The sequence below is a fragment of the Notothenia coriiceps genome, unplaced genomic scaffold (genome assembly GCF_000735185.1).
Source record: "Notothenia coriiceps isolate Sejong01 unplaced genomic scaffold, NC01 NC01_scaffold00009727, whole genome shotgun sequence".
Lineage (NCBI taxonomy): Eukaryota > Metazoa > Chordata > Actinopteri > Perciformes > Nototheniidae > Notothenia > Notothenia coriiceps.
In genome coordinates, this window is record NW_011342428.1 from 1 (window position 1) to 13575 (window position 13575).

Here is a 13575-nt window from a genome sequence, read left to right on the forward strand (position 1 = left end):
TCTTTAATATTTGTTTAGTTTTTTCTGCATACTTCTTTGTTAAACATGAAGCTGTCTGTGGCTCTTTTCTGCTCTAACAATGTAAATGTCCCCTCTGTGGGACGAATAGAGGTATTCTGATTCTGATTCTGATTCATATTTGGGCAATACCAATAATTACAATCTGACAAACCATAGAATCAATAACTCTCAATAACAAAAACAAAAATAATGTGGATATTAATGAGACTGAAACACCTATTATATGCCTATTCTAAGTAGATCACGGTTGTAACATGTCCCAAACGAAGTAAAAGTAAGGATGTAGTAAGAAAGAGTTATAAATATTGTATCTTTAATAAAGAAAAGCATGAGAAACGTTTCACTAACTAAGGTATTTGGATGCTAACAGGGAGCATAGTTCAGGTGTTACAGGAATAAACACTTTCTTTGCAAGAGAAATATCAAGCCTGCATAAATCTGCCCATTCATTGTTATGGTCCCCCGAGGGACAAAGGCTTGGTATTATTGAATATCAGTGGGGCACCGCCACTAGCTGCTTGAGGAATGACTCAGACTGCAAGTAATGCATTCACAGAAGAAATGTTTACCCAGTCTTGTAGGTGCTGTGTCTGGAAAAACACATGCCATATGTTGCCATGGCACACGCATAAAACAGACAGCTGCTCAGCCTCCAGTCAGTCAGCCAATCTCAGATGTATCGATTATTAAACAATGGTACACTCAGCCTCTCAGATGTATTTATATTTGATTGTAGATCAACTGTCTGGCATTACTCATACCTATTCATATTCCAGAGAGTGTCTCATAGTCAGATATTCTTGGACTACATGAATAAACCTTCCTCCGGGGGCTGCTGGTTCAAGCTCCTGAAACATACATGGTAGAATGAGCCTGTGGATTTAGAGTTATTCGGTCAAACCGCATCTCTTCACTTTGGCTTTTACTTTCAGTACTTGCCAGGGTGAGCTGGAGTTCTGCCCTGGAGCAAAGAGAGAGACATTTCTTCATTATGGGATTATTCTTAGCAAATGGTGGACTTGGAATCTATTAGGTAAATGAAACATGGGTGCCTGGACTGACGTCTGTGCATGTGAAAAAGCTTTTCCTCTCAATGATGAATGAATGCAGGCCGGTCTAGCTAGCAGAACTGTATCAAAGGCAAATGGTTTGAGATTTAAAGTGCGGACTTCATGATTAAAATCATCATCATGGGTCTGCTGAAAAAATGCTCAGCTCATCCTTTTTTACAGATAATCTAAATAAAGCAGAGTGACGTTTAATAAGCCTTTGCGAGACATGGACGCAGTGTCTGACTTCTTATTGGAAAAAGCTTTGAAACTTTTTAATGAAATTAGGGAACGGTATATAGCCAAAGAATATATATTTTATTTTTTGTAATGTAAATACTTTGTGCACCCTGTTCTTTCTCTTCCTAGTGTCTGCATCCTGCAACAAGTAACCATGTCATATATCATTGTCCATCAGACAAGGGGTTCTGCTAAACACACAATGATATGTTCTTTTAGGCTTTTCTGCCTTTATTAGATATGACAGTGGGGAAGGAAGGCTTGCATGCAGCAGTAAGGGATTTGATGATGTGGAGCACAATCTGATCAGCAACACTGTGACACGATACATCCCTTACGTTACGTACGTTGAGGTGTTTTGCGTAATTCATAGTTCATATGTCTCATGTCACTCATTCCATATTCAGTTTTTGTTCATATTTTTAGAACATTTCTAAAATGATTTGCTTCGGCTGGCACTCATGCATGGATAATTAGTTTTACCACTGAAAGCCTCAACAAGTGCTGTCTGCTGAAGGGACTCACTGAAAGAAAAAGGAGAATATGAATTGTGCTCGGTGAGAAAGCTCCTTTCTCCTTTCCAATCCACCAAATGTCTTAAATCAGGTAACAAAAACACTGTATTAAAAAAAGCAATATATCCTCAATAGGAGTCTAGGCAGACATTCAGAATTGACAACAAACAGTATTCCAATAATGTCTTATTATGTATGCATTAAAATGGTCTGGCCTAGATGTTGTTTTCGTTATTGATGGAGATGGGTCGGAATAGCATCTGTCGGATTAATAAATAAAGATGAAATGCCATCAAGCTCGCTGAGAGAGATGGGCGGAGCTGAATGCTTCAATGTGTGCGTGGGAGCGGGAGAGGCATTGTCGTTTATTTGAGTTTTGGAATGGATTTGTTGCTTTGGCATGAAGTGCCAAATATTAAGACCTCTTTTCAAAGTAATATATTATTGATAATTTCCCCCTCCGAATTAAAGAGGGTATTTTCTCATTTGATACACAATAACAATGTGGACTAATCCTTTACTGAGAATCACAGCTCATTGGATGAGAGCAAACAGTGCTACTGTTATATATTGATTGATATATTGTTTTTATTGTATTTATTCTCATACATTGCTGTCCAACCCATCAGCTAAAAAGGGCCTTCTCAAAATGCCAACTGTATTTTTCACTACAAAAAGAAAAGGTCTTTCCAACACCGTGCAGACATTTAAATACTGATGTGTCCTGAAACTAACGATGTTTTAACTGTGTGTGCTAAATGGCAGAGGGGTCTTAAGTTAAAAACCAACACATTACAGTAGGATTATTGCTTCCATGCCGACAGCCAGCAGAACTCTCTCCAGATACTTAGGGATCAACTTGATTTCAATATCGAAAGTGGGTCATTTACTTAAATTACATCGAAGTGAAAGTAAGTAAATGTTCTTGCTGACTATACAGTGTTTCTTTCACATTGTAAGGAATCATTTCAAAGAGTCAAGTCCAGTGGAGCTTTCGATACCTGTCGATTTGGCTTCAATGTCAAGACTTTGGTACAATCGAGTTCAATTCTCATGTCTCTTGGTAAGAGATGGATGATCGTAGTTGTCCAAACTTCTGGATGAAGTCGGTTTGAGCCTGGACTAACGCCTCCTCGTCTATGTACACTGCCGGCCTTCTGGCTGCAACGAAGTACTGCACCTTCCTCAGACTCCAGCCAAGGACGTACAGGAGCAAGCCGCACACAGCTGCAGTCGACCTGCCCACTCCAGCATTACAGTGAACATAGACAGTGTGACCATTTTCCAAGAGCCCATGGAGCAGATACACTGCCTGGGGAAGCATCCTAATGCGACCTGCAAAAGGAGACACAATAGATCTAAAGCAGAGGGCTTGTACATGTGAAGTATGAATATATGTAAATATTTCTTTGCTTGCATTTACTGTGAAAGTACAAGTAGCATTATTTTGCGACTCACACAACACATGAGATACTGCCCAACCATTCAGGTTAAAGGAAACCTTACATTAGAAGGTAATGAGCATGGTTAGATATAATTCCACCATTCACAGATTGATGTATTTATTGCATTCATCTCATTCTAGAAAAGTGTTACTAAAATAATTATTTTGGGGATTGTCCACTTCAAAATATATGAATGGAACCATCACTAAAACAAAGTATGCATATTGAGTAAGTTTAGAGCTCTTCAGCCGGAATACGGCCAAAGAGTCTTTCAGAAAGACGAGGAGCCCTCACTCAGACCTGACTAAATACTATTACTACACCTGTATTTATTCTTTTAAGTGCACAGATGTGTCCTTACCCTCAGTGCTCATGTCAGGAGTGGGTATCCACACGTACAGCAGTCCACAGTCTTCGTACAGACGCATCATCGTCTCCGGGGTCATGGCTTCCCCTGGGTCGTGCCTGCAGCCATTAGAGTTGTTTACCACGTCCAACTCTGTCTGGAAGTTCATCACTGCAGTAATCCCCAATTCCTGCTTCATCTTTATGGTCACGTGTTCCACCTGTCGAGGGCAGCTTCCCAGCCAAATACGTGGCAATACCCTGGGGATAATGAATATGCATAATCCATTTTATGAATGCAAGCAGTCATTATTAAATTATATATATTATGCTGAACCTGTGAGGTTAACGCAATGCCTGAAGAGAAGTGTTTGAATGAAGTAAAAGGGAATTATGACTTTAAATGACACTGTAGATGTAATAATTGGATAAAATGGTTTAAAGGGTTTGAATGAAGCTTTATACTCTGAAAGCAAATATGGTGAAGAGGGTGACAAAGAGGTGACGCTCTGCCCCTGTTGGCCATTGTGTGGGGTATGAGCAGAGAATTTCAAGGTACTCCTGAGCCAATTAAAGTAATTGTTTTCTAACTGTCCGACAGGCAGATCAAGGAAAGCTGACCCTTACAAGTCACTAACAAGCACATGGTTTCATTCTGACTCTGTAGTTTTCCTCCCTTTCTCCTTCATGGCACTGATGTTTTGTTTACATCTTGTACTTATAATTCTTCTCGATACCACTTCGGTCTAAGGCACACTCATTTAGGGTTCATTAATGTGCATTAAGTCAACAACCAGAGCAGGTGACTCTACGTTAATCTGTAATGTCCCAAAGTGGCCTCTGGTTTCGACTTGCTGTGTAATCAGATATCCTCTTTTCTTTACATAAAATGCTTTTGCTAAATGGCTTTGTTGCAAATCAATCAATTGTCTTGTTTTTTATTAAATCATTATACACCTGTTCTTACTCTTACAGAAAGTATCAACACCAATTGGACCATATCATAACTGAAAAGCTAAACTGAAGTTGTGTAAAACTGATGTTTCTGTTGTGTATTCTGTGTGACTAGCAGTGTATCTATTACGTAAAATGAGTAAATACAATTATTGGTAGATTCTAGCTGATGCTTTATTGCTTTACATAATTTAGCCGAACGATGTAGGATTACATTTCTTGGAAAATATGTCTGTTTTATTGCTCATACAACATTATTACAAACTCATTACGATCTGGCTTTATAACCTTCAGGCCTCCTCTCCTCTGAATCAAAGCATTGGAGACGAGGCACCTGTTAGACAGCAAGTTAAAACCTCTTTGAATCATATAATGAGTTATTGCAGAGGTGAGTGTGTAAATGGTACTGGGGAGCAAACGGATGCAAGGTCTGAGAGACTAATTTGAAAAAGCTATTAATAGCAAAGATACAAGGGCAGAGTGCTTCCTACTGAACAAGGGTCCTTGACATAAGCCTTGTAAGGTCTTCGGACACAAATGAATACCCGATGGCACCGGCCAAGCTTGCTCGTTGTTATGCAAGTGATGTGCTCACTGCCACAGGGTTCCTGGGCTCCTGATACATCATGGCACTAACTATGTTTATATTATTATGGTCCACTATATTAAAATGATCATGTGATCTTTAGAGGTTGCCTCTGTAAATTATTTGAGAAAAGTATTAATTTTAGTATATTTTGACTAGGGTTAAGAGTTGCTAATTTTAATGCAACTATTGAGCCTGGAAGCTGTTAAATAATTGAGTTAGCTAGATAACAGCTAATGGTATCTTCTTCATAGTCTTGTGAATAGGAAATCAATTGAAATACATTGCATATATAATACCTACTGTTTGAGCTGATAATGCAGCTGCTGGGGGCCGACTTGTTCAACAATTCTAAGGGTAGACAGCATTTAAACTAAAAGAAAGAGAGCAAGATTCAAAAGCTAAGGAGTGAGCAGCCCTGAGAGCATGGTTGCTTCTTTGTATGACACTGTTCAGGCCTTTTCGCAGGACACTGCTAAAGATTAATTTTCTCTCACAGATATTCTACCATGACAAAGCAGAATTCCGAGCTGCACTGACAATACAAAGCAATACATGAGCTTTACTAACTTAATAAGATTGGTATTGTTTGGAAAGTGTTAACACAATAAGAAAAGAAGAGCTGATGTGACCCTCTGTGTTATTTAAGAAACAATCACACTTCAGCAGGGGAATTCATTGGTCCCATTGGACCTCATTCATTTTCATTATTATTACATTTGGTAAGAAATCCTGGGAAATTACAGAAAATTACAACATAGACCTGTTTCAAAGTAATAGTGTCAAACTGTTTCAATACTTAGTGTATGACCAAATCTTCTCTTTCACTGGGAGGTCAGAGGTAAAGCACTTATGGGGCAACTGTGGCTGTGACTGGGTAGTGTGGTTGTCTAACAATCAGAAGGTTGGGGGTTCAATCCCAGTCAACATATTGATGTATCCATGGGCAAGATCCTTGCTGACTTGTACAGTTTATGTAAAGTGCCATGTGGGGTTGTAAATAGGAATAGCACTATAAAAAAGCAGTCAATTTAGAAGAACAGCAACCATCTTGTGAAAGTACACCTAGCTGGTTGCAGGACTTCAGTGTGTAACCCATGCTGCTAACCCCCAACAGTCTAAAGTCATGCTGTCTCACTACTGAACCTAAATTCTATAACATTTCAACTCAATCCCACAATGTTTTTTTTCTTTTATGTGTTAGTTTGTTGTAACTACTATTCATTTAGTTAATACTTTTGGTATCCACTGTGAACAATTGTAATACAAAATATGAAATCATTCAATGAAAAAAGATTTCTGCTGCAACTGTGACATGTTTTACTTATAGACATTCCCAGTATTTGGTTTGGCTTTGTTTCTACTGTACTGTTTTACCTGGAGAAATGAATGGAATTCTGACCGGCCACACTGAAGTAAAAGTTGGTGGTGTGTTTCATCTCATCTGTGTGTCCTGTTTCCTCTATCCAGTGACCAATCGGATGGCAGTAAACTCCATCCACTATGTTCTTCTCATCAAATGAACAACACCTGTCATGGCTCGGATTGCTACCTGGTGACAAGCAAGACACATTTTCTGCAGGTTGGTGTTGAATTTTTACAGTAGTATAGTAACACTATATTCTTCTGACAGGTACAGTCAGTAACTACTACATTTGTAGATTTGAACTATATAGAATTAATGCGATAATTTAAAGGTCCCATGTCATGCTTTTCCGGCGAAACTATGGGGCGCTTACACTGTAGGTGCGCCGCGTTTGGGGGTGCGGGTGCTAGTGGAGCCTCGCAGATGGGGGTGCTGCAGCCCCCTCAGCACCTCCCCTTCCCGCGTCCATGGTGCTCAGGCTGAGTTTCGAGATGTCTCAGGAAACAAGGAAACGACACCAGTAATACAGCTCACACTGTCCGTTCCTCACAGCAGCGAGTCGCGCAACGTCCCGCCAACACGGCACCCAGACCCCACGCAGCATTCTCATCTGTTTGTTATTACTGGTGTCATTTTCTGGTTGCTAACGCCATTGTAACACAAACACTGATGTTCCGCTGTAAAGGTGGTGGACTCATCAGAACAGAGTGGGCGAGCTGACCAATCAGAGCACAGTGGGCTCATAGGGAGGGGGGCAGGAGCTCCAACAAGCCGTTTAGGACAGAGAGTGAATACACATACTATACAGAGATGCTGTATGAGAAACGAATGTCATTTTGGAACATCGAACAATGTAAATCTATTCTAGTAGACCTCAACATTGGAATTATGATCAGTAGAAATGGTCATGACATGGGACCTTTTCATAAAATGGAAAGCATTTGTACAAACAACTTTCTTAACAGTGTACAACTTAAAGGGGACCTATCATGCAAAAATGCACTTTTGTACCTCATTTTTTAAATGAATATGTGTCCCCGGTGTGTCAGGGAACTCACCAAGTGTCAGAAACACAACCCTCTCTCTTTCCTCCATACCCAAATCTCTAAAAATGGGGCTGCAACGGATCTGATACAGACTGATACATATTTGAAATATCTCTGATGTCAGAAACGAGGAGCTCCGCCTATATGGGCAACTCTCCACCTATCAGGAGGAGACAGCCACGGCCATTGCCGTTCGAAAGCGCTGGAGACACTGTAGTACATATGCCAGGCCTGTAGGTAGCGCTGTAGTCTGCCACAAAAGCAGCGAAGAAGACTTCTCACAGATTCAGCCGTTGCAAAAAACAGGGCTAAAAAATAGCAAATAGAGCAAAATGAGGCATGGCTAAAATGCATGATTTGTTTGGTATTTTGAAAAAAATACCTCACAGACATGTTTTATATAGGTATGGCCCTACAATAAATTATTCAAATATAGCATGATAGGTACACTTTAAATTATCTCTGTTACAACATTAAAAATATTGCTTACCTGTTAATGCTTTAAAAATAACAATCCAGTTGTTATCAGTCTTTTTACTTTTGAGTGTGCCCTATGTAATGTTATAAATAAAGTATAGGTATATGAGATATAAATGGGAAAGCAGGAATTGTAACGTAACAATTGCTAACAACTGCTCTAAAATCCACGAGCCACTGAGCGTTTATTAAATAAAAAGGCTTTGCTATACCGCCATCATGTGGCAGCAAGAATACATTACACACTATAAACAAAACATGGCGGAGATGTTTACCTTCGATGGGACTGACATTAAATATGTTTTAATATGTATTACTTGTCAACAATCTAATTTGGTACGCTACTGAATTGGATGCACTATCCGAATGTTGATGTATACCTTCCCAGATATAAGTGCCTCTCACTCTTTTGACGAACTTGAACCACAATGTGTCTTCGTACGGCTCTGCCAGCTGAATGTCGCCGGTCCACAGACACGGTTCAAGGGTGGACAGGAGCTTCTTAGAGGTTGTCATCGGGACCGCTGCGCTCAAGTCCCATTGGCCCATTTCCTCACGCGAACCCAAAACAAAGACCTTTACATCCGAAGACTCCGGAGTCAGAATGACTGCGAACCTAAACAACATTGTGGCAGCTTTCATTCAGTGACACGTCCGCAAAACCGTAAAATGTGTCGAGTGGGTTATTAGGCTCTTATATTAAGTCCGCGCGGAAACATTTATTGTAGTGTAGTCTAAAAATACCCGAACTGTGTTTTGAAAAAGGGTGGTTTGCAATGCATCAAAGATGAGTTAGAAAGAATGAAGTCCCACTCTGTCAGAATAACTGCGCACCATACATCAGTCAAATAAAAGTGAACCCGACAAAATAGAACTCACAGTAGATCTACAAATGTGGTGGATAGAAAGAGGGATATGGAATTTCATTACATTTCACTGGTAGATGTGTCTGTTATTTGATTATATGAATACAATTGACTAGATCCATAGATGCAATTTCGAAGAAAATTAATCAAATATATATTTTCTGATTACAAACATGTATTAAAACGCAGAAGTTTAATGTACTTATTCTTTGTCCTCATTCGCTATATGAAAGGGAAAAAAGTACATAAAAGACAAGCATAAGTTAAATAGTTTTTTTATTAATTGCTAATGGAGAAAAAGAAAGAGGAACCTTGTTATGTTTGAAATCATCTTGACTAGTGGACCCACAGTTAAATGCAGCTACCCACAGCTGCATTTTATATCCATTAAGAAAGTCTGATACAACAAAATACACTTAATGTAGAGAAATAAATAAAATAAACATTCACCCTATTTTTATGTATCGTTTTGCCTGTAATCGATAAATATGGGCCAGAGCAATGTTTAAGCCATTACCTCCTGTGTTAGTCAGTTTAGTTTCTGCTCAGCATCACACAACCAAGATATACTCTAGTTCTCCCTTACCAGTATGCAACAACTTACTAATGATCCATTACATCTCATCTATCTGCCCCAGCTATTATACACCACATTAAAAGTATAACTGAACTCCCAGCATGCAAAATAGGTGAGGAGAAATACATGGATACAATCGCAGATCTGCTTAAATAGAAACACTGTTCTCTATCTCCGCAGGGTCCAGGTATGTGTAGGGTAGTTCAAGATGTGAGTTTCTTGTTGTTATCGCTTCACTGAGGTACGACAATGCTGCTTGGAATTCCTTTATCATCTGCTTAGGCTCAGGCTCATCAAATCGTTCCTCTGGGTATGTTCCCAAGGGAATCTGCCAGAAGGACAAAATCAGGAAACAAAGTTTGTGGTAAAAAAGAAGAAAACATCAGGACAGGACATCCTTCTGTAAGTATTTATGACGCCAAACTTACATAGTTTGAGTATCTGTCTGAAAGCAACCACAACAATCCTGCCAAGACGACTGTATCACCAACATTCGGGAGGGTCTCCAGGACCGTCTTCATGCTTGACTGCCCCTTGGTGTTTGGAGGAGGTTTGCGCAGACGGAGCGTGCCGTTGGGGGCCCAGGAGTTGAAGTCATACTAAATTATGAAAAAAAACCATTATAGAAAAAAAGGCAACCTTTACTCCATTGTAATGCTAAGCTAATGTCCTGCAAACGGTATGTTATTGTAAAGGAAACGAAAGCAGTTGGCTGGTCTGCCAAACTTATACTTGATCAATACATTTTCTAATGCCCCAACTATTTACCTGCCCGCTGTTTACAGCAGCATGTTGAACCGTCGTTGTGAAGATCACCATGGTTGTGAACTTGACCACTTCCTCGACAGTATGAAAGGCTGCTGGAAACCCTGTTGGCAGCACAATATGTTCATAAGTCAATCACTATGTGCATTAAAATATACTATTATGATATGTTTCATATTTACAAATGACTTCAGAATATGGGACAAATACCTGCGGCTTTGTTTCCTAAGAAGCCATGTGTGAAGACCTCACTGATCCAGTCCTGCAGCTCAGTGTCTTTATGCACCTCACTGTCTGAGGGATAATAGTGCTCCACTACCGCCTTCACAAAGCTGGCAAACACAAAACAGTTGTATTTTTAATAATATGAGTTTCTGAGAAAGTCTCTAATGGTGTTTGTACAATGAATCACTGTGGACAGTCACAATATTTATGAATAGGTAAAACCTTTGGATGATGTTCCACAGCTTCAGGCCATCATCTCTGTAGTAAAAGTTGGGGATAGACTCCAATCCTCGTGCAGCGATGTTCTCCGGCAGACAGAGGGAGCTGTAGGTCATTTCAGAGAGATCCCTTCTCATGAGCTCTATTAGTCCAACAAATCCAAGTGAACTCTAACAAATCAAAAATACACATACCATCAGACAAGTTTTTCGACATCAAATTAGAAACCATCCAAAAAACAGAATTTAAGTTGCAAGGTGTGGTATGATAACATTTGTATTTATATTCACAAATATGTATTTGAAAAAGCCTTACATTACTTAAAACCCCATCAGGTCCTAATAGACTTTGGCGCCCTCTAGTGTTGATGTGAAGAGTGTGCCGGAAGTGTGGAAACAGCAGCTGAATAGAGGAAAACAATATTAAAGTCAAAGTAAAATGCTTGATTCAGCAGACAACAAGCAGAACATCAGTGTAAATGAAGGAAGCTATAAGCAAACACAACTGAAATCAGGCTTTCTTTGACTTCTTTGAAAATATATAACCATGATAATTATAAAGTGCTTGGACTCCAACGAGTTAAGTATCACTTTTTGTTATAAAAGTTTGAATTCTTCAATAAATAAAAAATAATGGCTCATAAAACCAGTTTCCAAAGAAGATCTAGAAAGAATTGGGAGGAATGAAACCCTCTTTAATGGTCATACATGCAGAGCACACAGCATACACAGTGAATGTGTTATCTGCTTTTAACCCATCCTAGTACCAGGAGTCTAGTACTAGGAGCAGTGGGCAGCTACTGTACAGCGCCCGGGGAAATGGAAGTAACAAAAAAATACTATGAAAAGTAAGTGAATGACAAATAACAAAATGATCTACAAGTACAATCAAATATACAAAAAGAGTGAGACAAATACACACATTTAATACACACATGAAAGTTGTGTTTCATGCGTCAAAAGATGTGTTTTAGATGTGTGCAACATCTTCACGGATACCTCTCACCCCAGTCACAACCTGTTTGCACTTCTGGTATCTGGCAAGCGTTTCAAAAAGGCCTTTTTTAGAGTAGAGTCGTTTTTTGGGGAATTCACATGTTGAGTTACGTTAATCTCAGCATAGTCACATACTTTGCATTCAACCTCGCAAAGTAATGGGGTTTAATCAAGGAAACTTGTTTGCACGCATGCCTCTTTATTTTTGAACATTTCCTGTCTCAGCTTTACTATCAACCATCTCTAGTATAGACATAATATACCTGAAAATCAATCAATACAAATTCTAAGCATTATTTCAGATCAAGGGAATACAAAAAACCTGCACTACCTCTGTTGTGTGGAGTACTTATACCTTGTACATTGGGTGAATCACAGGGAAGCTGCGGAGAGTTGCAACAGCGAAGGCCTCTGCCAGAAAGTGAGTCCTCATGAAGTGATGGACTGATTCGTGATCCATGCAATCTGCATTTTTAATGAACATCTTGGCTAGCAGCCAGTCAGTTTCTGGGTCGCTGGGCAGGAAGATGGGGTTCTTCTCAGATGGTTGTTGATTCAACTGGAAATTGATAAAAAATAGATTATTAACTTTCCCTTCACGATACCTTAAAGAATGTTTTCCATAGACTGACCATGGTAAAGACCCATAACATTACATGCTGGCTTTTAAATGGATTTTACAGTACCTGTTTTGCAATTGGCATCAGTTTGTTTTCTGGGTTCACGTTGAGCAAACAGAGACCAGCAGTCACATGCAGAGGTTCACCATTATAGGCTGCAGGGGGAATTCCATCCATCTTCTTCTGGTCATAAAGGAACATATTGCCTTTCTGGAAAGAAATAAGAAAGAAATGTTTAAGACGTCATCGAGAGGTATCACAGAATTGTAATAAGTCAAGGAAGTATGACAGAGGGATAGTAAATGGACAAATCATGATTCCGAAACAAAGATTACCATCCATTTCAAGTTAATCTTCATTCATACCTCCATTTCCTTCTGCAGAGAGCTTCCCTCTTCCAGGAACGGCTTCACCATTTCCTCTGTGACCGGGAAGTTTTTGGGAAGCTCTGAGCAGCGCTTGATAACACCGGGGTTGACTCCATTCAGGAACTGATATCCATAGAAGTCATCTTCCATCCAGTGGTCTGCAACATACTCTGGAAGAATAGCAATTGATATATAAAAAATATACTAACATTATATATTCGGTTTAATACGAATAACAATTGGTTCATTTAATAAATAATACAATTTTTCTAAAATGTTTTGGGGTTTTTCAGGTTCAACATAATTATCATTCTTATTGACTGTAAAGCAAAAATGTTGGTCATGTATTTAAATAATTTGTACTTTTACTGAAATACTTAACTTTGTAGAAAACAAATAATTGTACAGAACAGGAAAAACATCTACTGAATATCTATCTGTTGTTAATGAAACCATGACATAGATGGGGTGAGTTACACTGACAACTGGTAAATGGGATAAAAAGAACATACCTGACGTTGTTGTCTTTTTACACCAGAATATTTTTTTTATGTCTTCAATGCTTTCCCATTGTGCAGTAGATCCGTGCAGCCCCTTAACCTTGAGTTCAATACCACTGAAGTAAAACAAGGAACAATTAGAACACAGGAATAAACAACATACAGAAATTAATTGCAATGTACCCTTTCCCTCAATATTTCTAGATTCTAGAGCAGGGGTCGGCAACCCCTGGCTCGCGTGCCAGCATTGGCACGCGGAACCGTAACCAGTGGCACACTAGGAATAAGTGGAATAAGTGTGCAAAATATTTAAATTGTATTTTCGGATCCTGAACGAGACCGCCGCCAGAGCGCGTCTCCCCGTTACACAGGGGGATAGGGAGCCATGCACGCAAC

The 13575-nt window shown here is 39.4% G+C and overlaps 2 protein-coding genes across 3 annotated transcripts; both read right to left on the minus strand.

The window, feature by feature from the left end:
• Window positions 1–369: 369 nt before the first annotated feature.
• epm2a (EPM2A glucan phosphatase, laforin) lies at window positions 370–8830 on the minus strand. Of its 2 annotated transcripts, XM_010771260.1 has the most exons (5): window positions 8425–8830; window positions 8058–8066; window positions 6533–6707; window positions 3632–3876; window positions 370–3160 (listed from the first exon to the last, which is right to left on the minus strand). In XM_010771260.1, the coding sequence occupies exons 1-5, from the start codon at window positions 8684–8686 to the stop codon at window positions 2877–2879; spliced, it is 975 nt and encodes a 324-aa protein (XP_010769562.1). In that variant the 5' UTR covers window positions 8687–8830; the 3' UTR covers window positions 370–2876. The 2 variants fall into 2 exon arrangements, with proteins under 2 accessions (XP_010769562.1, XP_010769563.1); XM_010771261.1 differs by lacking the exon at window positions 8058–8066.
• A 392-nt stretch (window positions 8831–9222) lies between these two features.
• Window positions 9223–13295, minus strand: LOC104945566 (hydroperoxide isomerase ALOXE3-like; the record flags this gene model as incomplete). Its single annotated transcript, XM_010771262.1, has 10 exons — window positions 9223–9815; window positions 9916–10086; window positions 10256–10356; window positions 10463–10584; window positions 10700–10866; window positions 11012–11098; window positions 12047–12250; window positions 12378–12521; window positions 12677–12849; window positions 13192–13295. Coding segments are annotated over 10 exons (1453 nt in total), but the record flags the coding sequence as incomplete, so codon positions are not given.
• Window positions 13296–13575: the final 280 nt, after the last annotated feature.